Source organism: Diuraphis noxia, unplaced genomic scaffold, assembly GCF_037042655.1.
Source record: "Diuraphis noxia isolate RWA-SAM2 unplaced genomic scaffold, SU_Dnox_SAM2 contig0005, whole genome shotgun sequence".
In the NCBI taxonomy this organism is placed as follows: domain Eukaryota; kingdom Metazoa; phylum Arthropoda; class Insecta; order Hemiptera; family Aphididae; genus Diuraphis; species Diuraphis noxia.
In genome coordinates, this window is record NW_028301715.1 from 31,902,917 (window position 1) to 31,928,279 (window position 25,363).

Genomic DNA, 25,363 nt, shown 5'->3' on the forward strand with positions numbered 1-25,363 from the left:
TTGTAAACAATAAATTAGTATTTTATTTATACAGAATCAGTCTTGTCGTTAACAATTAAACACACCTACAGACAGATACTAATATGGCACTTAAGGTTACAATAGTTTCAATTAGTCAAAACTTCAAAAGTATCTATGGTTACATAATCAAACATATAAATTAGCAAAAAATATTGTGTTATGAGAAAATAAAACAAAATCTTAACATAAAAAGAATTAAACAAAAAGTTTAATACTTAAAAAAAATATTAACTAGTAAACATAAGAATAATTAAATTAACAATGTCAAAATTTTGTTAAAAAACATACAACAATAAATTAAAAATAATATAGATACATACATGTATGAATTAAGAATTTAATTATAGATATTTAATAACGTAAGTTACAAAATGTGAAAAGTTACTGTACCCTTAATTTATATAACAATTACTTTCATTTTTTTGAAAAATGTTTTGATACACTTATAATTTAAATTTAAATTAGTTAGTTGGCAGAAGCTTACATATAAAAAGTTAATTAATTGTTACATTATTATTATAATAATTTATATTAATATATTATATATAAGTTCAATGAGAACTACAATTAATAAGTCATGATAAGGTGGTATGGACTTTCTGGGGAAAAATTATTTGAGTGAATATATATATTTATCAATTATCATGGGTTTGTCTAGAATTTAAGACACTTATTAAAAGTTTTTGAACTGTTCAATTTGTATTAAAATAAATAGATTAAAGTAATTCATGGAATAAATGTATTATTTATATTATATTAAATTTGTATTAACAGAAGATACTAGCCTAACAGTCTAATATAAGTTTTGGTTTCACCTATATGTAATAACATAATAAACATTTTATTTTATTTTAATTTAATTTTAATGACAATGCGTAAAAAACAAACATTTAAACAAAAATCATAACAAAACAATTTTATAATAATACAAGAAACCCTTCAATATAAAAAATAGGTATATATATATATAGGTATACATGATAACCTTTAATAAACCTTTAAACTCAATTTATTATCATATAACATAAGTATGCAAAAAAGGCACAATACATTTTGAATAAAAAAATTATCTTTGAGACATAAAGCTTTCTTCCATTTTTGTGACTACTCCATTAATGACACCAATGCAATGTTTAAATTGGCACATGAATTCATCTACTTCATTTGGACATTGGTTTTCTTCAATTTTAGGTTTCTATAAACAAATTGTTAGATTTATAATTATTTTGATACTAGTTTTATTAAAGTATCTACTATATACAATTCAAGATTCAAGATTGTATAAACCATTAAACATTACTTTACGTTTACTTTACTTATAATAGAATTAGCTATCATATAGACATATAGTTACCGATTTCCTATGTTTTTTTGATGAACAACGTTTTTGTGACTCATTGTTATGTTTGTTTGATACAGTTGTGTTTTTGGATTTAGTTGAATTTAAATGATGCCCAACATTTTTTATGGGTGTAGAGGTGTGTAGTTTTACCGTTTCACTGGTAGAGCACAATTCATTGTTATCAACTGATATATTAATACCACTAACCAATGTATTTTCTTTAGATACTCTGGTTGAAGACATACCACAACCAGATGAATCACTGCGACATTCGAGTTTATTAGGATATTTATTACTCATCACTGGAGCAATTTCTAATGAACTCATTGATAAATCATTAGATGATACAGAATATGAATGTGGTGATGGAAATTCAACACCTTGATCTGTGTCCATTTCAGAAACATCAGTACTTGCTAATGATTCTTGCCACAACTTCACCTAAAACATATAATTAAATAATTTCATAAAGAAAAAAGTATTATTTTATCAAGTACTTATATTAATTGATATACATTAGTATTTATGATTATTGAATGACCTAAAAATTGGCATGATGTAAATGTTTACTTGAGTAAGCACGTTGTGATAACATTTTAGGGTAGTTGAATAGGAAATGAGAAATTTTGCAGGTCAAGGGGCTGTTACGAAAAGAGCAGAGCGGGGAGTTCAAGAAAAATTTAAATGAATAAAAGAATAGTAGGATGTGGTCAAATAAGGGATAGGAAAGGGTTATGCTTTTTCTAGTTAGATTGAGCTGTTAAGGTTTTCAATCAGTGGTGAATCAGGATAGTTGCAAAGACTTTCATAGATAATTCTAGAGGAGGAGGAAGAGTCACTCAATTAGTCAGACATAGTATTTTTTATGAATACATCAAGATTATGGGGTGAAATCAGACTTGTCACGATAATGTGTGTTAGTTGAATTTGAATTCAATGTAATAAACATTGTTTACAAAAAATAGTTCTGTTGTGAAGTCAGTCGGTGATGTAATATATATATTATTTTTTTATCCCAAGCCCGGCAACTATTATGGCCATTAGTTCAAACAAACGTTATTTAATACATTTTATGATATTATTGCTATTTAAGGATTTTATTTTTAATAAGATATAAAGTAGGTTGAATAAACTTTTGCCCAAAACATTGCATTTGAAAATGTCACAGTGTGTATAAAGTACATAATTAAATACTTTATTAGTTTCAAGTAGTCACGAGTCACGAATAATATTTTTACATCACAAAAAAACAATTAAAATTTTTACTCTTTATTTAAATATCTAATTTAATTTCAAATTTAACTTGAAATATCTATAAAAAAAATTGGACAAATAATTTTTTAGAATTTTTATTTACAATATGAACTATATTCTGTGTGGAATAATAAAGTACCTCGTCGCGTAGAAGGCGACCGGTTCACCACACAAAACCTTGTCATAGTTGTTAACTTATAAGTTATAACTTATAAGCATTTCATTGTATAGTCATAAGCCGGAGTACCGGAATTGTTTTGGTCCGCCGTCTGGGTACGTTCTAATTCCAAGCAGAGTATATTTATGAGAAACCTTGTTTCAAACATTTTCCAATCCTTAGCTATAAAAATTGAATATTTTATAACTTTTAATAACATAATGATTTGCAAATGTTCGTGATTTTGATTAACTTCATCAGTTTGAACTTTAAATAATACATCCAAACTACTATTACAACAATAAGAGTCAACATATTAAAAAAAAATTATTTTGTATAAAAAATAGGCATATTAAAATTTCAAGAATCTACGATTATTTATTTTTGTCGTTTTTTAAGTTATTATAAAAAACAAAATCAATTTTCTAAAAACTGATTTTAAATGAAAATGTCAGTTAATTATTTATTTTTCTTTTATATCACCAAACGCTTTTGAAAATTACTGTAAATTATAGTTGTAGATGTAGTAATTATATAGGTAATATAAATCTGCTTTGCTTAGAATCTAAAATGCTTAATGGTTGAAAGAAAATGTAAAACATTCTACCTTTACATAAATTATTAATCAATAATTCAATATATTATTATGTTATTAAATGTACAGATAAATAAATCTTTTAATGTATAATAATATTTAATTTTACTAAGTAGCAAACTGAAATTTACAAAACATTGACAACAACCATACTATGATCTACAATAGGGTATAGCCAATAGATACAAATTAATGATATTCAGATTCTAAAATATAGTAGATACATACTGAAGTCTAAACGGTTAGATATACTGAGATTTAAAAAATAATTTGTAAGGACTTCGAAGTTAGATTTAAAAACTTGAAAATACTTACGAAAACTAATATTTGATTAATATTATTTAAATTACTTGGATTTAGTTTTAAAATAGATATTGAATACAAGTCTATTAATAGTAAATGTATTATACACACGATATATTGTGTAGGAAGGTTTACACACGTGTTAATAATGCCTTGCTAGTTTGATTGTCTTGAAAAATGAAATAATAATAATATACAGGAACCGGACGTATGCATGTGACAGTTTTAGACAAAAATAACTAGATTTATATGAGATTTTATTCATGCGCGAACTTAAGGGGATGTAATATACTAATATGTAAAGACTTCATCCGTTTCCGGTAATTTATAGCCCATTACCAGATGGCTTCAGAAACACGTACAATGACAATCATGTGTTATTCTATTGTATAAAAAGGTACGCAAACGGTATTGATAGCCCATGTAACAATCTGAACTGTGTGCGTGTCTATTGTTACAAAATTTTTTAAATGCGCAATATAAGCTGTTATAGAATAAAAACGATATTTATTATTATGTACATGAAAATTTAGTGTAACATAATTTAGTATTTATTGGTTGATGATTATTATACTAATATACTGACCACAATTAGGTATAGTCTTGAGACAATCAACACTATTTTAACCAATGAAGCCAGGGCTAAAGAATTACAAATACAGTTCAAACTCTCTATAACGAATCTGAAGGGACCATGTGATTTCTTTCGTTATTGAGAGTTTTTGTAATAGAGAGTAATTAATAGGTTTTAAATCAAACCAACCATTATAAGTTAACTTAATGTTATTTACGTAATATAGAGTTTTTCGTCATAGCGAGTTTCGTTATAAAGAGTTTTCACTGTATTATAGTCTAATAAATATAAGATTTGTATCAGCTTAGGTATATTGTATATTTAAGTATTCAAAAATTATTTAAATATGAAGTAAAGTTTTTACAGTTGTAACATTTAACACTCAAGTTGTTTTTATTGTAAATACTTCAGAATTTTGTTTTAGAAGTCGTGGCATTTCAAAAGCTATCTTCAATGTATAAAAATAAACACATTTTATGTTAAAGTCAGTAGACAGGGAGACCACTGGGACATTGCCAAAAGAACACACAGCCAAATGTATTATGTTACAAGTATTTATATGTGATTATAAACGTATATAGGTAAGTTCAATTAAATAGGTACCTATACATTAATTGATAATTCAATATTACAAAATCTAAGTATAGCCTGCTATTGTTCTATATGGTATAACTAATTAGAACATATTCGAATATGTATTTTGAACACATTTTATTTTGTATTTATTTAAAAATATTAAAAAAATTTCAGCTGGGGATGAATCTGTTTTATTCATATTTACCACAGAAGCGTATTTGGTTAAGAGTATTATTTAGACGAACTCATGGGATTTTTACTAGATTTTAATTTTGAAGCCAGTACATATTTTGTAAATCTTATGATATTTATAACCTGCTGTAAAATTTGTTATGTTACGCACTTGTAAGACAGAGACAACACATGCAGGTATCACGTCCTATAAGGACTCCTTTTAGGTGATAATATTTTTGGTAATTGGACGTTCCCCCCTCCTGACAATTTTACCGGTACTGGACGTCCCTCTCCCGGACAGAAATTTCCCCCCTGAATCAGTATATTTTTTTACATATATTAATAGGTTGAACCATTGGATCTTTGGTTTACCAGAAATATACGATCATCATAATATGTCAATACTTCCGATAGTTACACCTTTCATATGGAACGTGTTTGACTTAAGAGGTCGCTACACCATAGATAATATATATATGGATAGGACATACCATGTATTCAAGTGTGATCGAAGAGCATACAAGTTACCAAAATGGTTAATTAAAATTAAGGTGTGGTATCAACCATAGGTGATAACGAAAACGCAATTTTTGGGGCACATCGAAGGGAAAAATCTGGAAAGTGATATTATTTATTATTTGTATTTTGTATTAAGTTGCTTATAAGTTATAACGTGTTCGATAGTTTACATTTAATTGGTCAAAAAAATATTAAATAACTCAATGGTAAAAAAAAGTTTACAGATATGTTTAATGTAAAAATGATTATAATAAATGAAAACAATTATTGGGTACATTATTGGTGTTTAAATAAAATTAATTTGGTGAACTTTGATCTAATTTTTGATTGTTCGTTCATTTTTTTTTATTTCGTGAAACATTCTGATGTCCAAGTATTATATGTATATCACTATTCTTAAAATCCGTTGGCTAGGTACTGTGTCGCTTAATAATGTATTTTTTGAAACACCCACCATAAAATGTTGAGAATTAAAATGCTTAGAACATATTTTGTCCCGCTTTCCTGCATTACTTAAGCCTAAAGAATCTAGCCATAAATATCGTCTTTGATCTTTCGGGAATCTTGAATTTAAAAATAAAATAATAATAATTATAGAATAACTAAAAATTTATTTCAACGAATGAAAAGGCAAGGCTTGTTCGTCATTATTTTTTGAAGTGGAACCGCAATATAAACATTTGTATACAATTTTAAATAAATAATATTAATAAATTAATAAATAATGAATTAAAATGAAATTGATAATTTATTGTATTGATTCAAAAATTGGCACAAATCAGATTGATAAAAATGTTATTTATCATAAACCAGAATCTGTAACCGCATATAACCAATTGGGTAACGAGTAGACTCTTCGCTCACAGTATACCGTGTATAATAATTAATAGGTAAAGGGATGTCCTATCCATGTATATATTATTATCTAAGCACTACATCCGCATAATATGTTGTCTTCGTCTTACAAGCGCGTACCGTAACAAATTTTATGCTCAGCAGATCACGTTTAGCTCCGTTAGTTTAAAATTTAAAGTAAATTGACTTCTTACAAAAATTAAAGGTAACATTATTATCGAGGGCACCTCGTAGGCTTTTTAATATATTTTTATTTTAAAGAGAGTTATGTGTATTTTAAAATTCTAAATTGTTTGTATATCTTAAAATATATGAGTATTAACTAACGGAGCTAAACGTGATATGCTGAACGTAAAATTCGCTATGTTACGCACTTATAAGACTGAGACAACATATGCGGGTTTAGCGTCCTCTTAACTAAAGCAGGCATAGGTAGAACCGCAGAACAAATAATACTTTGGAAGAGTGGAAAGTGGAATAATAAATTTGCAACATTAGTGCGAATTATCATCCAAATATTTGGCTTTTTATTAAAACTCTTTTATGAAGCACAATTATGTGAAAGTTTTTCAAATGATGATATTTAAAAAAAATGTATTTCTGTGAGCTATCTTACCAAAATAACATCTTTATTATTTTTTTGTATTATTTAATTTTATATTTTAATATTAATCTTATTAATTTTATTATTATTCCGTGAGCTATACTAGGTACTACCTTAATAAATTATTTTCATTTGTAATTTGTGTATTGTATAATATTTTAGATTCTGAGCGGAGCGATAAATGTATTGATTTTACGTTTTTTTTTTTTTTTTTTTTGTGTGTGTCTGTGTCAGTTCACACGATAAGTTGTCGAAATAATACTACGATTATCAACTTCAGTAGCTTTTCCGATTGAAAAGCGAATATAGTTGGTGCATTGGGGAGATCAAATTTCCCAGTAGTTTTCAGAAGTACTAGGAAAAACAGAAAAAAAAATTAAAGAAAAACGGGAATTTTAACGCAAAATTAGTTTTTGAGAAAATCGAATTTTGATATTGGTGTAACTCTAAAAAAAATTACCATAGACACATTTAATTTTCATTGAATGTTTAAACTAGCATTTTATACACTTAATAAAATTTTCGATATTTTTATTATTTTTTTTTCTATAGATGACAGTAAAATTTTATTCGTTAGGTAAAAATGCTTTAAAATTAAATACAAGGCTCCTAATATATTGTTAAAACGACAGTTAAAAAATGTTAAAAGTACATACACAATATTTTTTTAATTAACATTAATATTCGAATTTTGACAAAATACGTAAAAATCACGAAAAGTTGCAATTTATTTTGACTTAGAAATTCATAAAAAATTATCTTTCTAAAGGTTTGAAAATGCAATGCAAGATCCTTGATGCGTTTTTCTACTTTTATCAAATAAATAATTCATACCGGAAAGTCAAATTAAATTTTTATGAGCATTTAAATTACAACATTAGATATTCACTAAATTTCTCTTGTACCGATATTCTATTTTGTTGTTATTCAAAAACGAATAATTGTAGAAACTTTAAATTTACACTAAATGTTAATCTTATCAATTCCTATACTTGAAACATTTTCAACAATTTTTAAGTTATTTATAGACATTTGAAATTTTTCGTTTTATAGTTTTTATTCTATAAATGTCGATAACATTGCTGCTTAAAAATAATTGAAAATTTTATACAAAGGTTCCCCATAGTTGATATCATAGACCTATTATACTAGTATAATAGGTCTATGGTTGATATAATAGCAATTGAAAAACATTAAAAATACATAACCTCGTTATCGGGTAGGGGGCATGGGGGGGGGAAGTTCTAGTTTCACGTTTTAATACATAACCAGATATCCTAAAAAATAGAAACATAGTAAAATTTACAGACTTAGGCACATACTCTTTAATAATAAATAATAAATACTAGTTTACAAATAGGTTAGGTTACATTGAAATTTTATAGGAACACTTATGGAAAAAAAGACTACTTCAAAGTTTCAAGTCAATTATAAATTGGATCTGATTTGTTCTTTAAAATTAGAACTTAGAAGTGGTCTTTTTTATTCTCTCCATAGTTTTCGTAGATAAATAATTTAATGTAAGCACAGTTTGAACAAAGCTCAGGTCAGAATCATTTTTCAGATGCAAAGATAAAATATGAATTCATATTTAAAAAAAATTCAAAATGTATCGACCTCCCTACCTATCTAATTAAATTGTAATAGCATTTTTAGTCACTTACTTTTAATACAAATAACTAAAATTACCTAACATTAATATTTCAGTTGGCCACAAAATAGAATCAATATAATTTTTTAATCTAACTTTTATCTTATTTATTCTAAGAAAGTATTTAAAATGTATAGATTAGTTGAAGTTTTATAATTTAAAAGTTGATCAATCATCTAATATTTATAACTCACCTTTTGTATAGCAGATCTTGAATCTCTCAGTGTCTTGTAGGCATCAATATTGGAATAATTTATTAAGTCACCTCCTGATTTCACTTTTCGAACCTTGAGACCATTTTCTTTTTCTAGATTTAAGTTTTCTTTTTGTAATGTTGATAACGTATTGGATGTTTTTAATTTATAGCCACGACCCCAAACTTCTTTAGGGGGTGGTATACTATAACCGGGAGATAATGGCTCTATCAATTCACTTTCAGTAAATTTTAACACATCTCTACTAGGTTTTGCCAATTTTAATATAATATTTGTTGCAGAATTATACTTATTTTCCATAACTTTATAATTGTATTGAAGTTGTTCTATAAGTCTATTTTTCTCCAATAATTGAATTTCAAGTTTTTTCAAATTACTTTTTAAATTTAAAATTTCTTCACTTTCAGTTTTAATCATTTCATCAACATATTTATTTACTTGCTGTTTTCTTGATGAAGGTTGTAAACTATATCTTGTAGCTTTACTTTTAGCTTCATTATCTTTAATATCCTTAATGTATTGTTTAACTTTACTTTCAACATGCGCATACTTCTTGTTAGTTTTACCAAATGAATTCAGACAACTATTAGAATTATGAATACCTGATTCTGTTCTGGTAGTCATGGCACTAGTTAATGTTTCTGTAGAATATATGGCTGAATCTTCTCGTATAAGTGGTTTGAATGATTTTATTTTTGTTAAATCAGCTAATGAATATGATTTTACTGGACCTTTGTAATTAATATATTTATTTGCTTTTTGTTTGGTAATGGGTATTCGAGTAGTTTCTGACTCTGATTCTGATGATGTAAACTCTACTGAACTTGTAGTTGATGTACTAAAACTGGTCAACAATGAAGGTAATGTGACATCTTCAATGAACACCGTATGAGAGTCGAATTCCAAATCCATTGTGGAACTATTTGTAAAAAAACAAAATAATATAAATAAATAAAACAAAGTACATAAGAACAAAATAAAATATTTTTAACAAGCATTTTCAATAATATGTACTTATATATTAAGACCTTTTTTGAAAAATTTGAACTTTTACCTTGGGCTACTTTTTAAGTACACAAACCTATTTATATGAATGTAAGTAATATGTAATTAAGATTTAAAATATAGCTTGAATAAAAACTTTTAACTTAAAAACCAATGATATATGGATAACCAATCTTATAAACAATGTTAACATTAATGCCTTAGGTTACCTACCAACTTAAAAAAATCAGTAAGCAGATCTACAGATACGAAATGAAAAACTTAAAACAAATTTTAAAATGCTAGTGCTTAGCTTAAGTTATTCACAAAATCTAAAAAAAAAAAATAAATATTTTTAACCTAAAGTAGTACCTGAGTAATTCAATTTGGAATACCAATATACACCAATCTACCTAAGTATCTAAAGCTAACTATATATAAGCTCAAACATACCAATAGCTACCAAACATCATTGACAAAATTAATAGTAAAAACTGTATAACAGGTATTTTGTCTTGATGTTACTTATAATAATAAATATATACTACAGGACAGTGCCATTTAGTTTATTACCTAATTAAACAAAATACCTCAACAATTTAAATACAGTTTATATTAATAAACTGTACAACTGACTGACAGCAGTTATTTTCATTATTAGGTGCTAAATTGAAAAATAGCATGTTTATTTTATGACGTCTTATTTAATTGTGTATTCTACTATATTATTAACAGTGGCCAAAAGTTAAAACTATATTTGTTCAAAGACCCTGAAACAATTTTATCCCATTGTAGTCACTGTGAAAATAAAATGATAGTAAACAACATGATTACATACACATCTAACAATTTTATTTTTATTGAACCTATTTATCTCATATTTATCTACATAAAATTAAATGTTTTTTCAAAAAATATAATCTTCCATCTACCTTATCCATTTTTAAAATAGGTAAATAGCTTCAACTGAAACTTTTTAAGTACCCCAAAACACCCTTTTTATTCACATTTTATACCTACTTTTTTTAACAATAATATAATTACTTAAAATTTTGAACTTTTTAAGAATGGTTAATAAATGCCAGCTTTACTAAAACTAGAGGTGCTAAAACTATTGACCTCTCTAAACCCTAGGGAAGTACATAGTCGACCTTGAAGGTGGAGATCCATTTTGAGGTTAATGTAGACCTGAGCTAACATAAAGAATAATCTAACCTATGGTTTTAAAACTATAATACTACCACTAATCCATTATCGACGTATGGTTTAAATAATCTAAAAAACTAATAATCTGTGCCAATTTTTGTTTGCACTATGGTTTTGAAAAAAGTATATAAAAATGAAAAAAAAATCCAAAATTTAAGGAGCACAATCAACTAGAAAATCTGTTTAAATACACCAGCATGGGAACATTTTACATGATTAATATATTAAATAAAATAAAAGTGAACAGTAGAGAGAATAATTCAGTATATTAAAAGTAGTTAGGTAAACCTACCATATTAAATATACATATTATTTTAGAAATAATAATTTAAAATTATATATAAACAGATAAAAAATATACCTATTATTTTTTGTTTTTACTTTTTGAATGACAACATACCTTGATTTTTAATTTCATATTCCAAAACAAGATATTTTTGGGATTAATGCATAAAAATAATTTAACTTTGAAACGAGTAGTCACTGAGTTATAACTTTCAAGTATTTCAAGTTTATATAAGTTGAATAAAGTGGCACAAGTATATCCTACAATATATTGATCCACTAACTCCATCTCATCTACTTAAATAATTTTAATAATTATAACTAATTAACTTCTCTAATAAATTCCATTTTTATGTATACAAATATTCGGAAAATATTCTTTACCGAGATGGGGAATTAAAAATGTTTGTTGTCATTGAAAAATTGTAATTCTCAAAATGTGATAACGATAAAAAAATTAAAAACACATTTTTTTTTTCTTTCAAAAAATTGAAATTTCAAAATTAGTCATGATTAGAGATTCGGTATATTACAGTAAACCCTCGAGTAAACCCGAAAAAGTGCGGGCAAAGATAACAGCTGTACTTACAACAATATTCTATAGAAAAAGAGTCATAATATCTCAAACAAAACACATTATAAAAATATAAACATTCAATTATATTGTTTGCACCAGGGCGAGCCACTGCGTAGGTTAAATCTAATCTGGACGGTACATTATATTATTATTACATGTTTCTGGCACCTACGAATCAAATTATCCCGCCAGAATATAGTCACGACTGTCTCTATATGAGCCAGTCACCCAGACCCAAATAACGATCGCAGACTCCTCGGAGTCACGGAGCCCAATGATTACCTGTATTTTATTTCACTGGATTCGCTGATTGACGGAGATCGACGTGAATTCGGATCAAGACACGGAATAATAAATAATAATATAATATAATTGTGACACGCTGAAACGGGATCAGAACGCGACTGGCGCAGTACAAAAATCGGACGACCGAAAATAGCCAAAGCAAAAACACGATGACGGATAATCGCGCACGAAAAAAAAAAATTCGAAAACGGAACTAACGCGCTGGGCAGCGGGGATGAAACAATAACGATGCAATTCGTGCGAGCGCCGGTGATAAATAACAATAATATTATATTATGGTCGACGGATCGCGAAAAATACGCGCGCGCGACACCGTACAGCCCTGACTAGTGGTGAATAGCGACTGACGTGCGTGGACGTACCAGCCGTCCCGTACGGTCGTTCTATTGCTATAATATTATACTACTACGACGCTACCTACGACCACGATGTTATTGTGTCGTCGATTGCCAATAAACCGCGCGGCGCGCGCCCGTCCCTGATCTCAACGTCGTCCCGCGTCCGTCTCACTCTCCATCTGTTTACGTAGCGAGTAGCGAGATCGGGTGGCGGCGCGCGCGCACGCTCGATCTGCGGGTGCAAACTGCAAAGGCGACGTCGCCATTTGTCGCGACGTTCCGGGAAGGGGAATTATGCTCAAACCATAATATGGCTCAAACTCCGCGACAAGACTTTAGACAATAAAAAGATCCTTTTTATAGGGTTGTATACGCGTAGAAAAAAAGAGATTAGAGGTTAAACATGTTTTGTTTGTACGTCTTGTGTAATATTATTCTAATTTGTCTCGGCATGGTTGTATGCGCACGACGCGACACGGCTACTATCTGAGCACTCGACATTCGAGTAGTCGACTTTACTTTATGCACCGATGATTCAATTATTGATGACTATTATAAATTATTAATATTGCTATGACATGGCGTGCTCTAGAGTGACTAGATGTATAGGTGGTCGATTATCGGTTAGGTTCTATTTTAAATACCTACGAAATTACTATTTACAATTTACTATAATATACTGATTTATTATTGGAGTAGAAATTGCACGAAAACGATAATATACCTAGAGATATCGTCGATATCGATATACATTATACAACAATGCCTAACGATAGACACATTACGGCTGTACAAAATGACACACTTTGTCCCTTATCGTGCTTAAAAACGACTACCGAGACCGAGTATACTGTCGAATGATGTTGAGTCATTTTTATTAGCCTGAATCACGATAATATATAGATATAGTATACAAATCATATTATATTATATTTGTTATTTATACATTTACGTACACCAAGGTAATATTTAACCTACTATTTAACTAATGCCGTATAGCCTATTTAAGTACTACTATTAAATATTTTTGGTATACCTACATACTTAATTTATATTCATATTATAGTCGTATGGCATAAATATCTTTAATCGTGGTCTGGACTTTGAAGCGGTCCTTCGAACCGCCAAACAACCTATAGATATGTGAAATTTATCATTTAATTAATTGTATTTTACATGCGTGATGTACTGATATGTATATTGGGTACATAATATAATATATATATAATATTTTATGTACATGATTTATATAGACTACCTAATCGAAGTCCATAACAATGATGATATTCTGCGCGTAGGTACAAATTATATATAAATATATAATATAAGTTATATATCACATAATAATTGAAATCTATTTTGTGCCTATTATTTTAATGATATTACATTATAATTTATAGCTGAGCCATCCGCGTTTATCGTCGACGAAAAAAAAGAGATATTTATTTTTTGTTTATTTCAGCCTGTCGGCTACTTTTGGCAGGCTTCAAACTGGCGTAGGCTCAGACAACTCAGTGTGGTCTTTGTTGTACACCACCGTTCCAGGTCCCGTGAATCGTGATTGGTAAATTGAAACGAAAAAAACATACTACGTTTCCCCCTTCGGCCTTCACCACTTCACCATCGACGGAAGTAGTCTGCAGATGCGCAATATATAATAAAAACCAAACGCACGTAGGCACGTTGCAGCTGCTGCACCCGCGATGTTCTCTAACTAATTGGACCGACGAAAAAGGCGGATCCATTTTCCTCCAAAAATGAAATACTTATACCGTTATCCTCTACAAGAACTATATGGACTAAAATTTATTAGATACGTTTCTCTCGAAACATTAAACTATTAAACCATTTCAACCTTTTATGAAATCAAACAAAATTGCTTACCAGATGTCCATTTATTTTTCAATTTTTTCTTTAACCTCCTAGGTATGAGTTGAGAATAATAGCACAAAAAAAAAAAAATCAACGAAGATATTTTGTTTCTAAGTTATATAATAACATGTAGGTCGTTTATATATAATATTCACATAGACACATAATATGTAATTACTAATTACTAAATAATAAATATAAATATAATATAATTATATACAGCCGTATTGTGTGTGTAACTACTAGCTACCTACCTACTGGCTACTATAATACTGTACGTCTGTACATATAGATACTAGTCACCTGTAAATTTTATATAAAAATCGAATATCTGGATTACCTATACAAACGTTTAATATCTCGAAATATTAAAAAATAATATTATGATATCGTGTTAGAAATTAAACATAATAAATTAAAAAAGATTAAAAACTGCACCAAACAGTGGCACAACCCGCAAAACCGAAATAGACAACAAAAAGTCACTCTAACTAAAGCGAGAATTGGACATTCTTTTTTGATACAAACTTCACACATTCTTAATTAGCAAAGACCCATCGGCCATCACCCAGTTGCAATGAATGCTAAGAAGATTTAACCATTAACCCAGAATTTCAAAACATATTTAATATATATTATCGATACCAGATAACGTCATAAATCATAATATGAAATGTTAAAATATATACAACACCGAATAACAGAATAGACGTTGCATAAAAATATTAAATAATAGTATTTATAATGACAACTTTATAGCCATATAGATAAGTGGCACCTACTTCGTATAGTTATAGGTACAGTTGATATTTGAAGAATGATTAAGATTTTCCTGAAAAAGCTGTAAAAAAAAAAAACTGATTCTGCCATTATTTCTTAGTTATCATTATTATTATATATTGTTTTGTGTGATTATTTTGAATTCTAATTGGAGGAAAATATAGACTTGGTTGGTCGTGTTGGTGTTATATTTTGTATTGATGTATAAATGAACTACGAAGTACGTTTAATATAGGAGTATGTATTAATCTACTGAATGTTTTAAATGATTGATGTGTAGGTACACGAACAATACAAAAAAACTTATAGGTAAGCGGGTAACGCCCTGCTGTACCTACAATCTGCAATCTACATTATAGGTGTAGCGAGTCTATATAGAGGTCACTTTAATGGAAATGTCAATTTTGAATTCAATGATATAAAATCATTGTATATATTTGTATACAAAAACGATTCTGAGCGAAGATAGTCTATCAGCCTATAATATTACCGAATGTGGGGAAAAAAAGCCGTGGGGAAAATAAGCCACAGAAAAAAAGCCAAATTACAATAATTAAATATATAACAATTAAAATTCAAGTATTAAATTAGGTGGTATTATTTAAAAATGTTTACACATTATTAGTCATATTGTATACATATATATATATATATATAATTATTAATACTCAGGTTACCTATATGTTATTATTTATTATTCTAAACAGCAATGAATGTATTGATTTTATTAAACAAAAAGTTTAGATTAAAAATTTATAAAAATTAATTTATTTCAAGATAGCATGTATTTCATACTACAACATGTACATTTAAAAAAAAATCACCCTGTACAAAGTATATACATAATATTTATACATATCTAAGATGTAAGACATAAATCAATTGATTTCAACATAATATCCACAGAATATTATATTATTTTTATTCAATGTTTATTATAATATTAACAATTTTATTTTTATGTATGAATGCGGACAATACTGTATGATTAACGTGTTAAAAATTTTAAATTAATTAACATATAACTTGTGTATTAATAATTTTATATATATATACCTATGTATATTGTATAATGTATACAAATTTTGAATAATACTTTAAATTTTATTTTTTTGTATATTTAATTATAATTATTTGTTAAATATTTGACCAATAATGTGTAAACAATTTTTAAATAATACCTAATTTATACTTTAATTTTAATGGTTATAGGTAGGTATATTACTTATTGTAATTTTACTTTTTTTTCCGTGGCTTATTTTTCCCATGGATTTTTTTTCTGTTGATTATTTTTCCCTGGTTTTTTTTTTCTGACTATCAATATTACCATATTATATTTGATGATGTTATTTCGACTAAAGTAATTTATTTTACAATATTATAGGCATTATAGTACCTATTACAGTAGGTTAAATTAATATTTGCCGATAAAGTTGTACTTGAAAATGGCATTGCGTAGTAGGTATTATACTATTATAGTATTATACAATACCAATTATATTATGTATTATATGATATACATTATAAATTTTAACGTAAAATGTCTATGCAAAATTGTATACATGTTACATGTATATTTTCAGATTTTCTGACTATAATATAAACTAATGTGGAACCTTGTTTTAATTTGTCAAAACTTAGTTACAATTGATCATTTTATAAATTATTAGCTATAAAATAATTTGTAAATTTTCAAATTTTGTCAAAATTCTGATCTAAGACGATCATAAAAAGATTATTGTGTATTTAGGTACTAAACTTTTTTTAAATTTCCACTAGAAACAGTGGCGTAGCCAGGATTTCTACAAGGGAGGGAGGCAAAAAAATTAAATAAACAACATTCAAATAACAGTGTTTTTAATTTTCCAAATATTAGGAAAATATTGATGATAATGACACGCTTATCAATCTACGGTGTTTTGATAAACAATAAACATTATATATTTTTTTAAATTTTAACTCCCAACCGGTATATAGCCAAAATTAATAAAGTGACGATTATTTTTTAAATCTTATATGATATTATATGATACGGACCATGGGGGTGCATGGCCCCTGTGGCCTTCCCTGGCTACGTAACTGACAAGAACTGACTGAAACAACTTATAAGGAATTTTATACTAAATTTTAAGTTTTTTTTTTATTATTCAATTTACGATTGACCAATATTCCTTTAAAGTTTGACAGATTCCGTTAACTATGATCAAATATCAAACACACAATAATACAATAGAAATAGAACGAAACATTTCAAATATACTAATAAACCGACAATATTAAATAACAGAATAAAACATTCAATTCAAATATTCAGTTTTTTTTAAATAGTAGTGGGTCACATTCACATAATATTAAATGAATAATAATTTTAATTTTAAACTAAAATAGTAAAATATCAATATCGATGGTAATTATTCGGCACAATTCATTAACTTGATCAATTTTTTTTAACGAAAAAAATCGGGTTTGTTAATATTATCTGAGATAATTTTTCAATTCGCAGTATGTCGTCCACCGGTATCATCCCCTTCCTTAAAACCGACCCTAAATATAAGTTTAATAGGTAATTACCAATTACAGTTTAAGTACCTATATAAAATTGTAAATTCTGTGATGCTACATTTGCCGACGATACTGCTATCCTCTCAAGTAATAGTGACATAACTATAGCTGCACAACACCTTCAAGAACATTTAAATCTTATAGATAAGTATAAACGAGAGTAAATCTTCCCAAGTCACTTTCGCTCTACGCCCAGGCATTTGCCCTACCATCAAACTTAAAGACAAAAGTATACCTATCTCGAACGAGACAAAGTATCTATATAGGTGTAATTTTAGATAAACGTTTAACTTGGAAACCCCATCTCCAAAACAAAAGGAAACTTGCCAACAGTAGACTCCATCTCTTCCGACCTCTTCTTAAATCTAAACTTAATCTAAAAACCAAAATGTTATTGTATAATACAATGATCAGACCTGTCTGGTCGTATGGTATTCAAATATGGGGGATGGCCAAACCCTCAAACATTCGCCCCATCCAATCTTTCCAAAACATTGCCCTGCGTACTTTAACTGGTGCTCCATGGTACATGACAAACCTTTCACTTCACAACGGCCTCAAAGTAACTAATGTCAATGACTACGCCAAAATTCACTACCACCGTTTCCACTCCCAACTCAACTCCAGTACTAATCCTCTCATTAAAGATATGGCTTCACTTCGTATCCCAGGCAACCTCCCTCGCAGGCTCAAACGAAATTGGAATGGAGATCTCCTTAAGTGATCTAAATCCAACTATAAGTTCTTAGGTGTTACCAATGGGTGACTTCCTTAAAAGTTGTTGTTTAAAAAAAAAAATTATGTATATATTCTATATCAAAATTACTAAATGTGCTTGTTGTACAGATTGTTTTTGAAAATAAAAATAATAAAAATAAAAATTCTGTGATTACAAATGTACAACATTCAAAACAAAAGTGTTATTGATTGAATGGCGAACATGGAATGCTTAATTATTGGAAATTAACATTATATTGTATAATGCTTATGGTAATTAACTTACAACCTACTAATATCATTGAAAAATAATAATAAGTAGGTACTGCCCATACGGACGTAATGGTAATATGTCGAGTGGCGATTGCTGTGCATAAATGCATATAATATAGGATTGTTATTTTAAAATAATAATAATATGAATTAATTTCATTAGCAGTTTGACCAAAGCACTTAGATCCTAGTGCTACAATTTTAAAATAGTTCAATCTGCATAGTTTCAAATTATTTTAAGTCGTAAAATGGGTGATTAGCACGGGCTAAGGTATTATACATATACTTTAGTCCGTAGTTGTTCATAATGACATAGTGATTAGTTAAAAAAAAAAATAATTTATATAATATATAAAAAAATGATTTTTCCATTATGTTATCGTTTTATCAATTTCCGCATTTTTTGATAATATAATCGCAGAGTAACTTCATGGAATATTCTACGGTAACATTCTGTGAAGTAATCACCATGTTTTATCTACAACCGTGGTTATCACATTATCGCCATAATTCTGTGATACTATGTAGTAATAAATAATAATAATAATATCGTGGTTTTATAAAGTTGATGACCTCTTGAATCTTGCGCCATGACTGTAGTTGCTTTTTCGTTACTACTTCTTAACTATTAGCAAAAATCAGTTTTTTGCATCAAATTCTTACAAGGTTTTTAAAATCTCGATTCTTGACTAACTAGTTTTATCTAATATTTGTATCAACTTTCACTATGTACATTTTTGATTTTAACCATTTTAACTATTATTAGGTACATTTTATTTTACAGGAGTTAAAAGTGTACAAACAATATAATAATTTATTACATACAATGTTTACTGATTATATATTTACACCCAAGCTTTACAAAGTATATACTGGAATTCGGAGTAACGATGTAAGCATAAACTTAAACTTGTATTTAGTGTAACACTTATATAATAATACAAGGTTTATTTAAATTTATCATACACTCATAGCCTTTCAAAATAAAAAGCTTGAAATATCTATAAACAGTTTAGTGATGTACTTACCAATTTACAAATTAAATTTGATCATTTATTGAGTTATATTTACAGAATTTGGTAGCTTAGTCACTAATATTTTTGATTACTATTTTTATTTAAAATATACTGTACCACCTACCTATTTTTATATATTTTAATATCAAACTTTTAATTATGTATCCGATACGTCATTACTGAGTTTCAAAAATAATTAATAAAAATAAATATTAATACTTTTCTACATTTTTTTTTTTATGTGTGCAGTATTACAGTTATATTATTCACATATATTCTGTACCGCAACAGAACATGTAGCTGCTTGAATAAATTTGGTTCTGTACATCCCTAAAACACCTTGCCATAATGGAACTAGATCAGGTCTCAATAGCCGAGTATAGCATAGAGATGTCCAGAATCAGATCATTTTCTTGCTAAACAGAGTTTAGATTATTTTACAAGGTTCTCTTCTCTCTTGTTCTCTATAAAGTCTAAATATCTTTTTGGTAACCAAAAAAATTACTATTTAAATATTTTTTGTTTGATTTATTTACTGAGAGGTTTGTTAAAAAACAGTTAATATCATTTAGATGAGTTGATTAGTAATTACCTTGTGACTGTAACTTAAATTTAGTTTTATAATAATGTGTTTAAACTCTGTTGGAATGTCCAGTATTCTTTGTTAAAATGTAATTTTTGATTTGTGTCTTGAAATTTTTGAACTAACCAGTTTTTAATGTATGAGCTTTGAATAATTCATTTATTGATAGGAATTAGAATATATTATTATATATTTAAACAAATAGTATTAAATATATTTATTTATTTAGTTAGATAACCAATAAGCATTAATAAAGAGTGAACATATTTGTAGATAAATTTAAATATAAAAAACATATCTCATACCTTCAAGATAATATTTTACGGTTTTTTTTATTATTAATCATTCTTAAGATATACCTCTTATAATATGGCAAATATAATTGTGTACTTATAATTTTAAATTCAATTAATCCAATTAATTTTTGTAAGGATTTGAAAATTAGTAAAATCATTTATAGAGTACTTTTTTAGATTTATGAGTTTAATTATTTCATATGATATTCTATGATTATATAATATTAATATTAATCAACTATAATAATGGTGATGGTAAATCTGTTAAATAAGTAAAATAAAATGTTCTAGACTTACCGTCATTTTGTTATTAAAATGAATCCACTATAAAAAATTAAAAAATTGAAACTTTAAATATAAAAACTTGGAGGTATGGTACTGAAGTATTAGTGACCAAGGACAAAGTTATTACAATTACGATTTTACAATACAAACCAACATATTATTACTACTCATTTTCAGCACATCACGAACTACTATTAATTTTACTGAGGTCTTTTTTTTTTCTGTCCTGTCTAGTAATTCTACTAATATATGATCATTGATTAATTGAACTATTATACTTATTATTGTATAATTTATCAATGCTATGACCTTTGAAGTAAGAAAAACTATTATAGATTAGATTTTGTGCCTTGTATAAATAAATAATAAGATAAAAACAAACCATTATGCATTAATATAACATTTTTCTTTTTATATATTCTGTTATGTATAACAAAGGTTATAAAGTTATTCTTAATATTTCATTAGGAATGCTTGAGTCATGATTATTAAAATATTTTTATAGGTAATCATATGTTGGATATAAATCATCTAAATTGTTTATGTTATCAAGTAGCTATTTGCCTACTGTTACTGTCTAATGAATTCTATTCTTTAGCTGTTTTATATTACAAAATTTAATATTTTGAAATGTAACTATTTGAGAGTTGAAACATTAATCTGATTGATAAAATTAAAAAAAAACTGGAGAAGTTGCTCTGCTGTATTGCAGAACTATAATATGTACTCAGCATAGAGTAGGTCACTTTTGATATGTTAAATTTAAACTATGTATTATAACACTTTTTAATTAGGGTATGAAAAACTTAAGAGGAACGCTTGGAAAAGCCTTAAATAATATTTTTAAGCTTTTTATTTATAAAACTACAATTTAATTTAACTTAATTACTAGTTAAACAATTTAATGTGATTTTTTGACATTGCTTGTCATCCACGAGAGAGTTAATATCTGGATTAAAATTAGATAGTTTTAGTCTTAAATCATTCTCAACATTCAGTTTTATTTAAAAAAAAAAAAGTAGAAAAAGCACGTTCGCACAGAAAAGTTGTAGAAAAGCACATCGAATTTCTTAGTGCGATTTTAGCGATTACTGGATAGTCTTTTCAAACATTCAAGCAGAATGGCACTAACACTGTACTTTAAAAAAAATTTTAGTCTGATCTTGTAAAGTCCAATCAATGAATCTTCAAATAATTTACAAATTCAAAAGACCTGTTATGTTTATCACAACCTGCACATGTTTCACACCATGCATGGTAAATACGATAAAAATTACAAATAACAGGAACCTATTAATAAACTATTTGAAATAAAACTAAATTCAAACGTTCAGTACCATTAATTGTACACTTAATCTACACTGTAGTTAATATTGATTAAATTTTATTATACCTAACCAGAAATATTATAAAACATAAATTTTAAGGTATATAAAAAATTAATATATATATATATATATATATATATATATATATATATATATATATGTATAATATTTAATATTATATGGTTCACGGCCCAGTACCATGCTGCTCGCGGCCGATAAGTGGGCCTTGGTCCATGGATTGGGAACCACTGGCTTAGAAGCAGGGACCTTTATTTGCACTAATAAGGTGCTAAATATGATGTAAATATATATGATCAAAATATGCAATATATGTATTAAAATTTTTTTTTATCAAATTACTGAATATTATTAATACAGAACATTTTTAGTTTTAATAAAATGTATTGTCCAATTATCTTGGTAACAAAATCAATAAAACATTAAGTCAATCACATTTTTATTAATTAAAAAATGTTTAGAATTTTAACCAAATAATTATAATATGTGTTGTAATTTTGTAGTTTTATTATATTTAGTACAGTGGTTCAATCAAAGATTTATTATAAACTGTGATAGTAACCATGTTATTATTTCCTTTCTTTAAGCAGCATTGTTGTAATAAATATAGTGCTGAAAACAAAACAATTTTGCTAACAAAATATACATTTTGATTACCAAAAAGATTTTTGTATTGATTTGTTATCATGAGGATTAACTCACTTTTATTTAAATTAAAATTGTATAAAATATAAAATTATTACTATGTTATAATGACAAAATATGCTTTTACACCTCAAATCAGGCCATATTATTTGTAAAATTTTGAACAGCATACCTAATTTTACTGCTTTAAACGAACATTTATGCATTACTATTTTAGAAAAAGCAATGTATTTCATATATAATATATATATATATATATACATATAATAATAATTTATCAATGCAATCAAATCAAGCAACAAAATTCAGGAAATACTCATATTTTTTAGTAGTTGGCATATTATGTCATTTTTGTTTTGTGGACCGTACTGTATACAGGTTAAAATCCCTTTAAAATCATAGTGCACACTTGTACATTCGTGGTGCACATTGTGTGTCACGATGCATATAAAAATAGGGCCTGCAGCTCAAATAAGCATCAATATGTAAAATTAAATTTTGTCTATAAAATCAGACTGATTTGGAACGTCCACATTTTGAACCCTTTTAGTTATATGGTCTATAGTAATAAAGTTACTGGTTTTTAATCCAATATATTACTTTTAAAATTGAATATGGCTCAGCCAAAATGCATACACCAGGTTCACTATTGGATGTACCAGTATAAATTTTAATGCTGGGTTCAATTAACACATCTATGTGTCCTGGAAGTTCAGTTCTGATATTTTTTATTTTTATTTTTATGAATGTTCACAAAGGCTAGTATTACTATGGTAGTTTGGTTTTTTTGAAGGAATTATATAGATATGTTAGTTTAAGATTGAATTATTTCATTGGAAATATCACTGGTTTGATTGTTTATGGTTGAAAAAAGGTTCATGTTTATTACAGAGTCACAGAGAAATAGAAGATTTTGCTGATGTTGATGATTTATATTATTGAGTGGTTTTTAACTCTTCAGTATTGAAGTGTATGTACTTCAGATAATTTAAACTTAAATTTAGTCAACTTATATGTATTAAATTATTTTTTAAATACATTTTGTGCAAGATTTTTAAAGTTTTACATGTTATAGTACCTATTAAATTTTTAATATTTGTTACAGGACTATGTTAAACTATGGCAAGAAAAAGTAGCAGACAGAATATTAATGACTGTATGTATAAAATATGTATTTTTTTTTACTTTTATAGTTTTGTTTAACATTATACATTACTTATTGCTTTTTTAAATTGTAATGATTCATACTTATAAGATAATAAAATTGTGTTAACTATTAATGCAATAGTATTATAATTTATTATTAACAATAAATTTTAAGATATGCCATGTACTTATATAGTTAAATTACCATATGATCATTAAATGCATTTGTTTATAAATTGAATTTATTGAAACAGAAAACAGTGAAAGTAATTAATACGGTAACGATTTAAGTATAGACTTTAGAAGTTAGAACTGAACAGTGAACACACTGAGCAGTCTCTAACATAGTTATTCCATAAAACAAATATGGTAAAGTTAGTTCACTAATTATAATGATTTTGCTATTTATCTGTGTTCTTTAATCTTTAGTATAAGTAAAAGAGAGGTATTTTGGTGTTTCTGATTGGACTTTTTGCAATTTTTAAATGAACCTTGCTTTTCACACAAAGTTAGTTAAAATAGTACAGTATATAGCTATAGATTAAAGTATATAAAAGCAAATTAAGATTTAGAAGATGTTTGAGTGTTGACATTTTTAATTGACCTAATATTATAAACTATAACATAAACTATTCTATAACACTATTTGTTTTTTTCAGACTTACATTGTTTCACAAGTAGCCACTTACCTTTCACCTGCATTATTATACATGTATGGTAAATGGTTCTTAAGTCCAGAATTTGTAAACAAACTATTTTTTCGCGGATCAATATTAGGAATAACTTTAATGACCACATTTATTTTGAGAAGTTATGGAAGAGCGATAAATCCAAAGTATAGAGCTTTTCATAAAGATCTTATAAATGCTAAATTGGATTATTCGACTGATAATAAGGTATGTTAAGTATTTTTTGTTAAGTATTATTTTATTTCAACTCAAATTACTACAATTCAATATTTTTTTTTATTAGAAAAAACTGCACAACTACGACTTTGATTTTTCAGCATGGCCTATAGACTTTTCATGGAATACTGCTGAAGAGTTAGTATTTTATTATTTTATTACATTTAATTATTACATATATTTGTAATGATGTTGATTTTTATTTATTTTTAGAGAGAGCTACAAATCAAATTTAACAAGATATAATTATAAGATGTCATTAAAACTTTTGAGTAGTCCTAGTCGTCTCATTGGGTTTATAGCAGTGCATACTTTTGGGATATCATTAATTTATCCCGGTTCTACTTCTCTTTTATTCTATTTAAGTAAGATTTTCTACAAAAATTATATCAAATAATCTA

At 27.0% G+C, this 25,363-nt stretch overlaps 2 protein-coding genes across 5 annotated transcripts in view; one reads left to right on the forward strand and one right to left on the reverse strand.

Annotated features, from left to right (window-relative positions):
• LOC107166730 (uncharacterized) lies at positions 1-21,121 on the reverse strand. 3 transcript variants are annotated; one of them, XM_015515518.2, is made up of 4 exons: positions 20,933-21,121; positions 8,820-9,759; positions 1,376-1,804; positions 1-1,216 (listed from the first exon to the last, which is right to left on the reverse strand). In XM_015515518.2, exons 2-4 carry the CDS (start codon positions 9,750-9,752, stop codon positions 1,088-1,090), a joined length of 1,491 nt encoding a protein of 496 aa, XP_015371004.2. In that variant the 5' UTR covers positions 9,753-9,759; positions 20,933-21,121; the 3' UTR covers positions 1-1,087. The 3 variants fall into 3 exon arrangements, with proteins under 3 accessions (XP_015371004.2, XP_015371003.2, XP_089084347.1); XM_015515517.2 differs by lacking the exon at positions 20,933-21,121 and adding an exon at positions 12,175-12,614; XM_089228221.1 differs by lacking the exon at positions 20,933-21,121 and adding an exon at positions 11,431-11,568.
• LOC107166729 (phosphatidylserine lipase ABHD16A) overlaps positions 19,270-25,363 on the forward strand; it is a 9,128-nt gene continuing 3,034 nt past the window's right edge. The window contains exons 1-6 of one of the 2 annotated variants that reach the window (XM_015515516.2): positions 19,270-19,406; positions 19,525-19,632; positions 24,017-24,067; positions 24,717-24,953; positions 25,030-25,100; positions 25,176-25,327. In XM_015515516.2, coding sequence (XP_015371002.2) covers positions 19,567-19,632; positions 24,017-24,067; positions 24,717-24,953; positions 25,030-25,100; positions 25,176-25,327 — 577 coding nt within the window. In that variant the 5' untranslated portion in view covers positions 19,270-19,406; positions 19,525-19,566. Of the gene's footprint in view, positions 19,633-23,802; positions 23,882-24,016; positions 24,068-24,716; positions 24,954-25,029; positions 25,101-25,175; positions 25,328-25,363 lie in introns of both variants that reach the window. The other variant, XM_089228220.1, reaches the window with a different exon arrangement.

Excerpts from the sequence above, each read along its gene's own strand:
- LOC107166730 (XM_015515518.2), bottom strand. The coding sequence starts at position 9,752 with ATGGATTTGGAATTCGACTCTCATACGGTGTTCATTGAAGATGTCACA. Across the intron at positions 1,805-8,819 it reads CAAGATCTGCTATACAAAAG|GTGAAGTTGTGGCAAGAATC; the intron begins GTGAGTTATAAA and ends TATATGTTTTAG. Across the intron at positions 1,217-1,375 it reads CAAAAAAACATAGGAAATCG|AAACCTAAAATTGAAGAAAA; the intron begins GTAACTATATGT and ends ATTTGTTTATAG.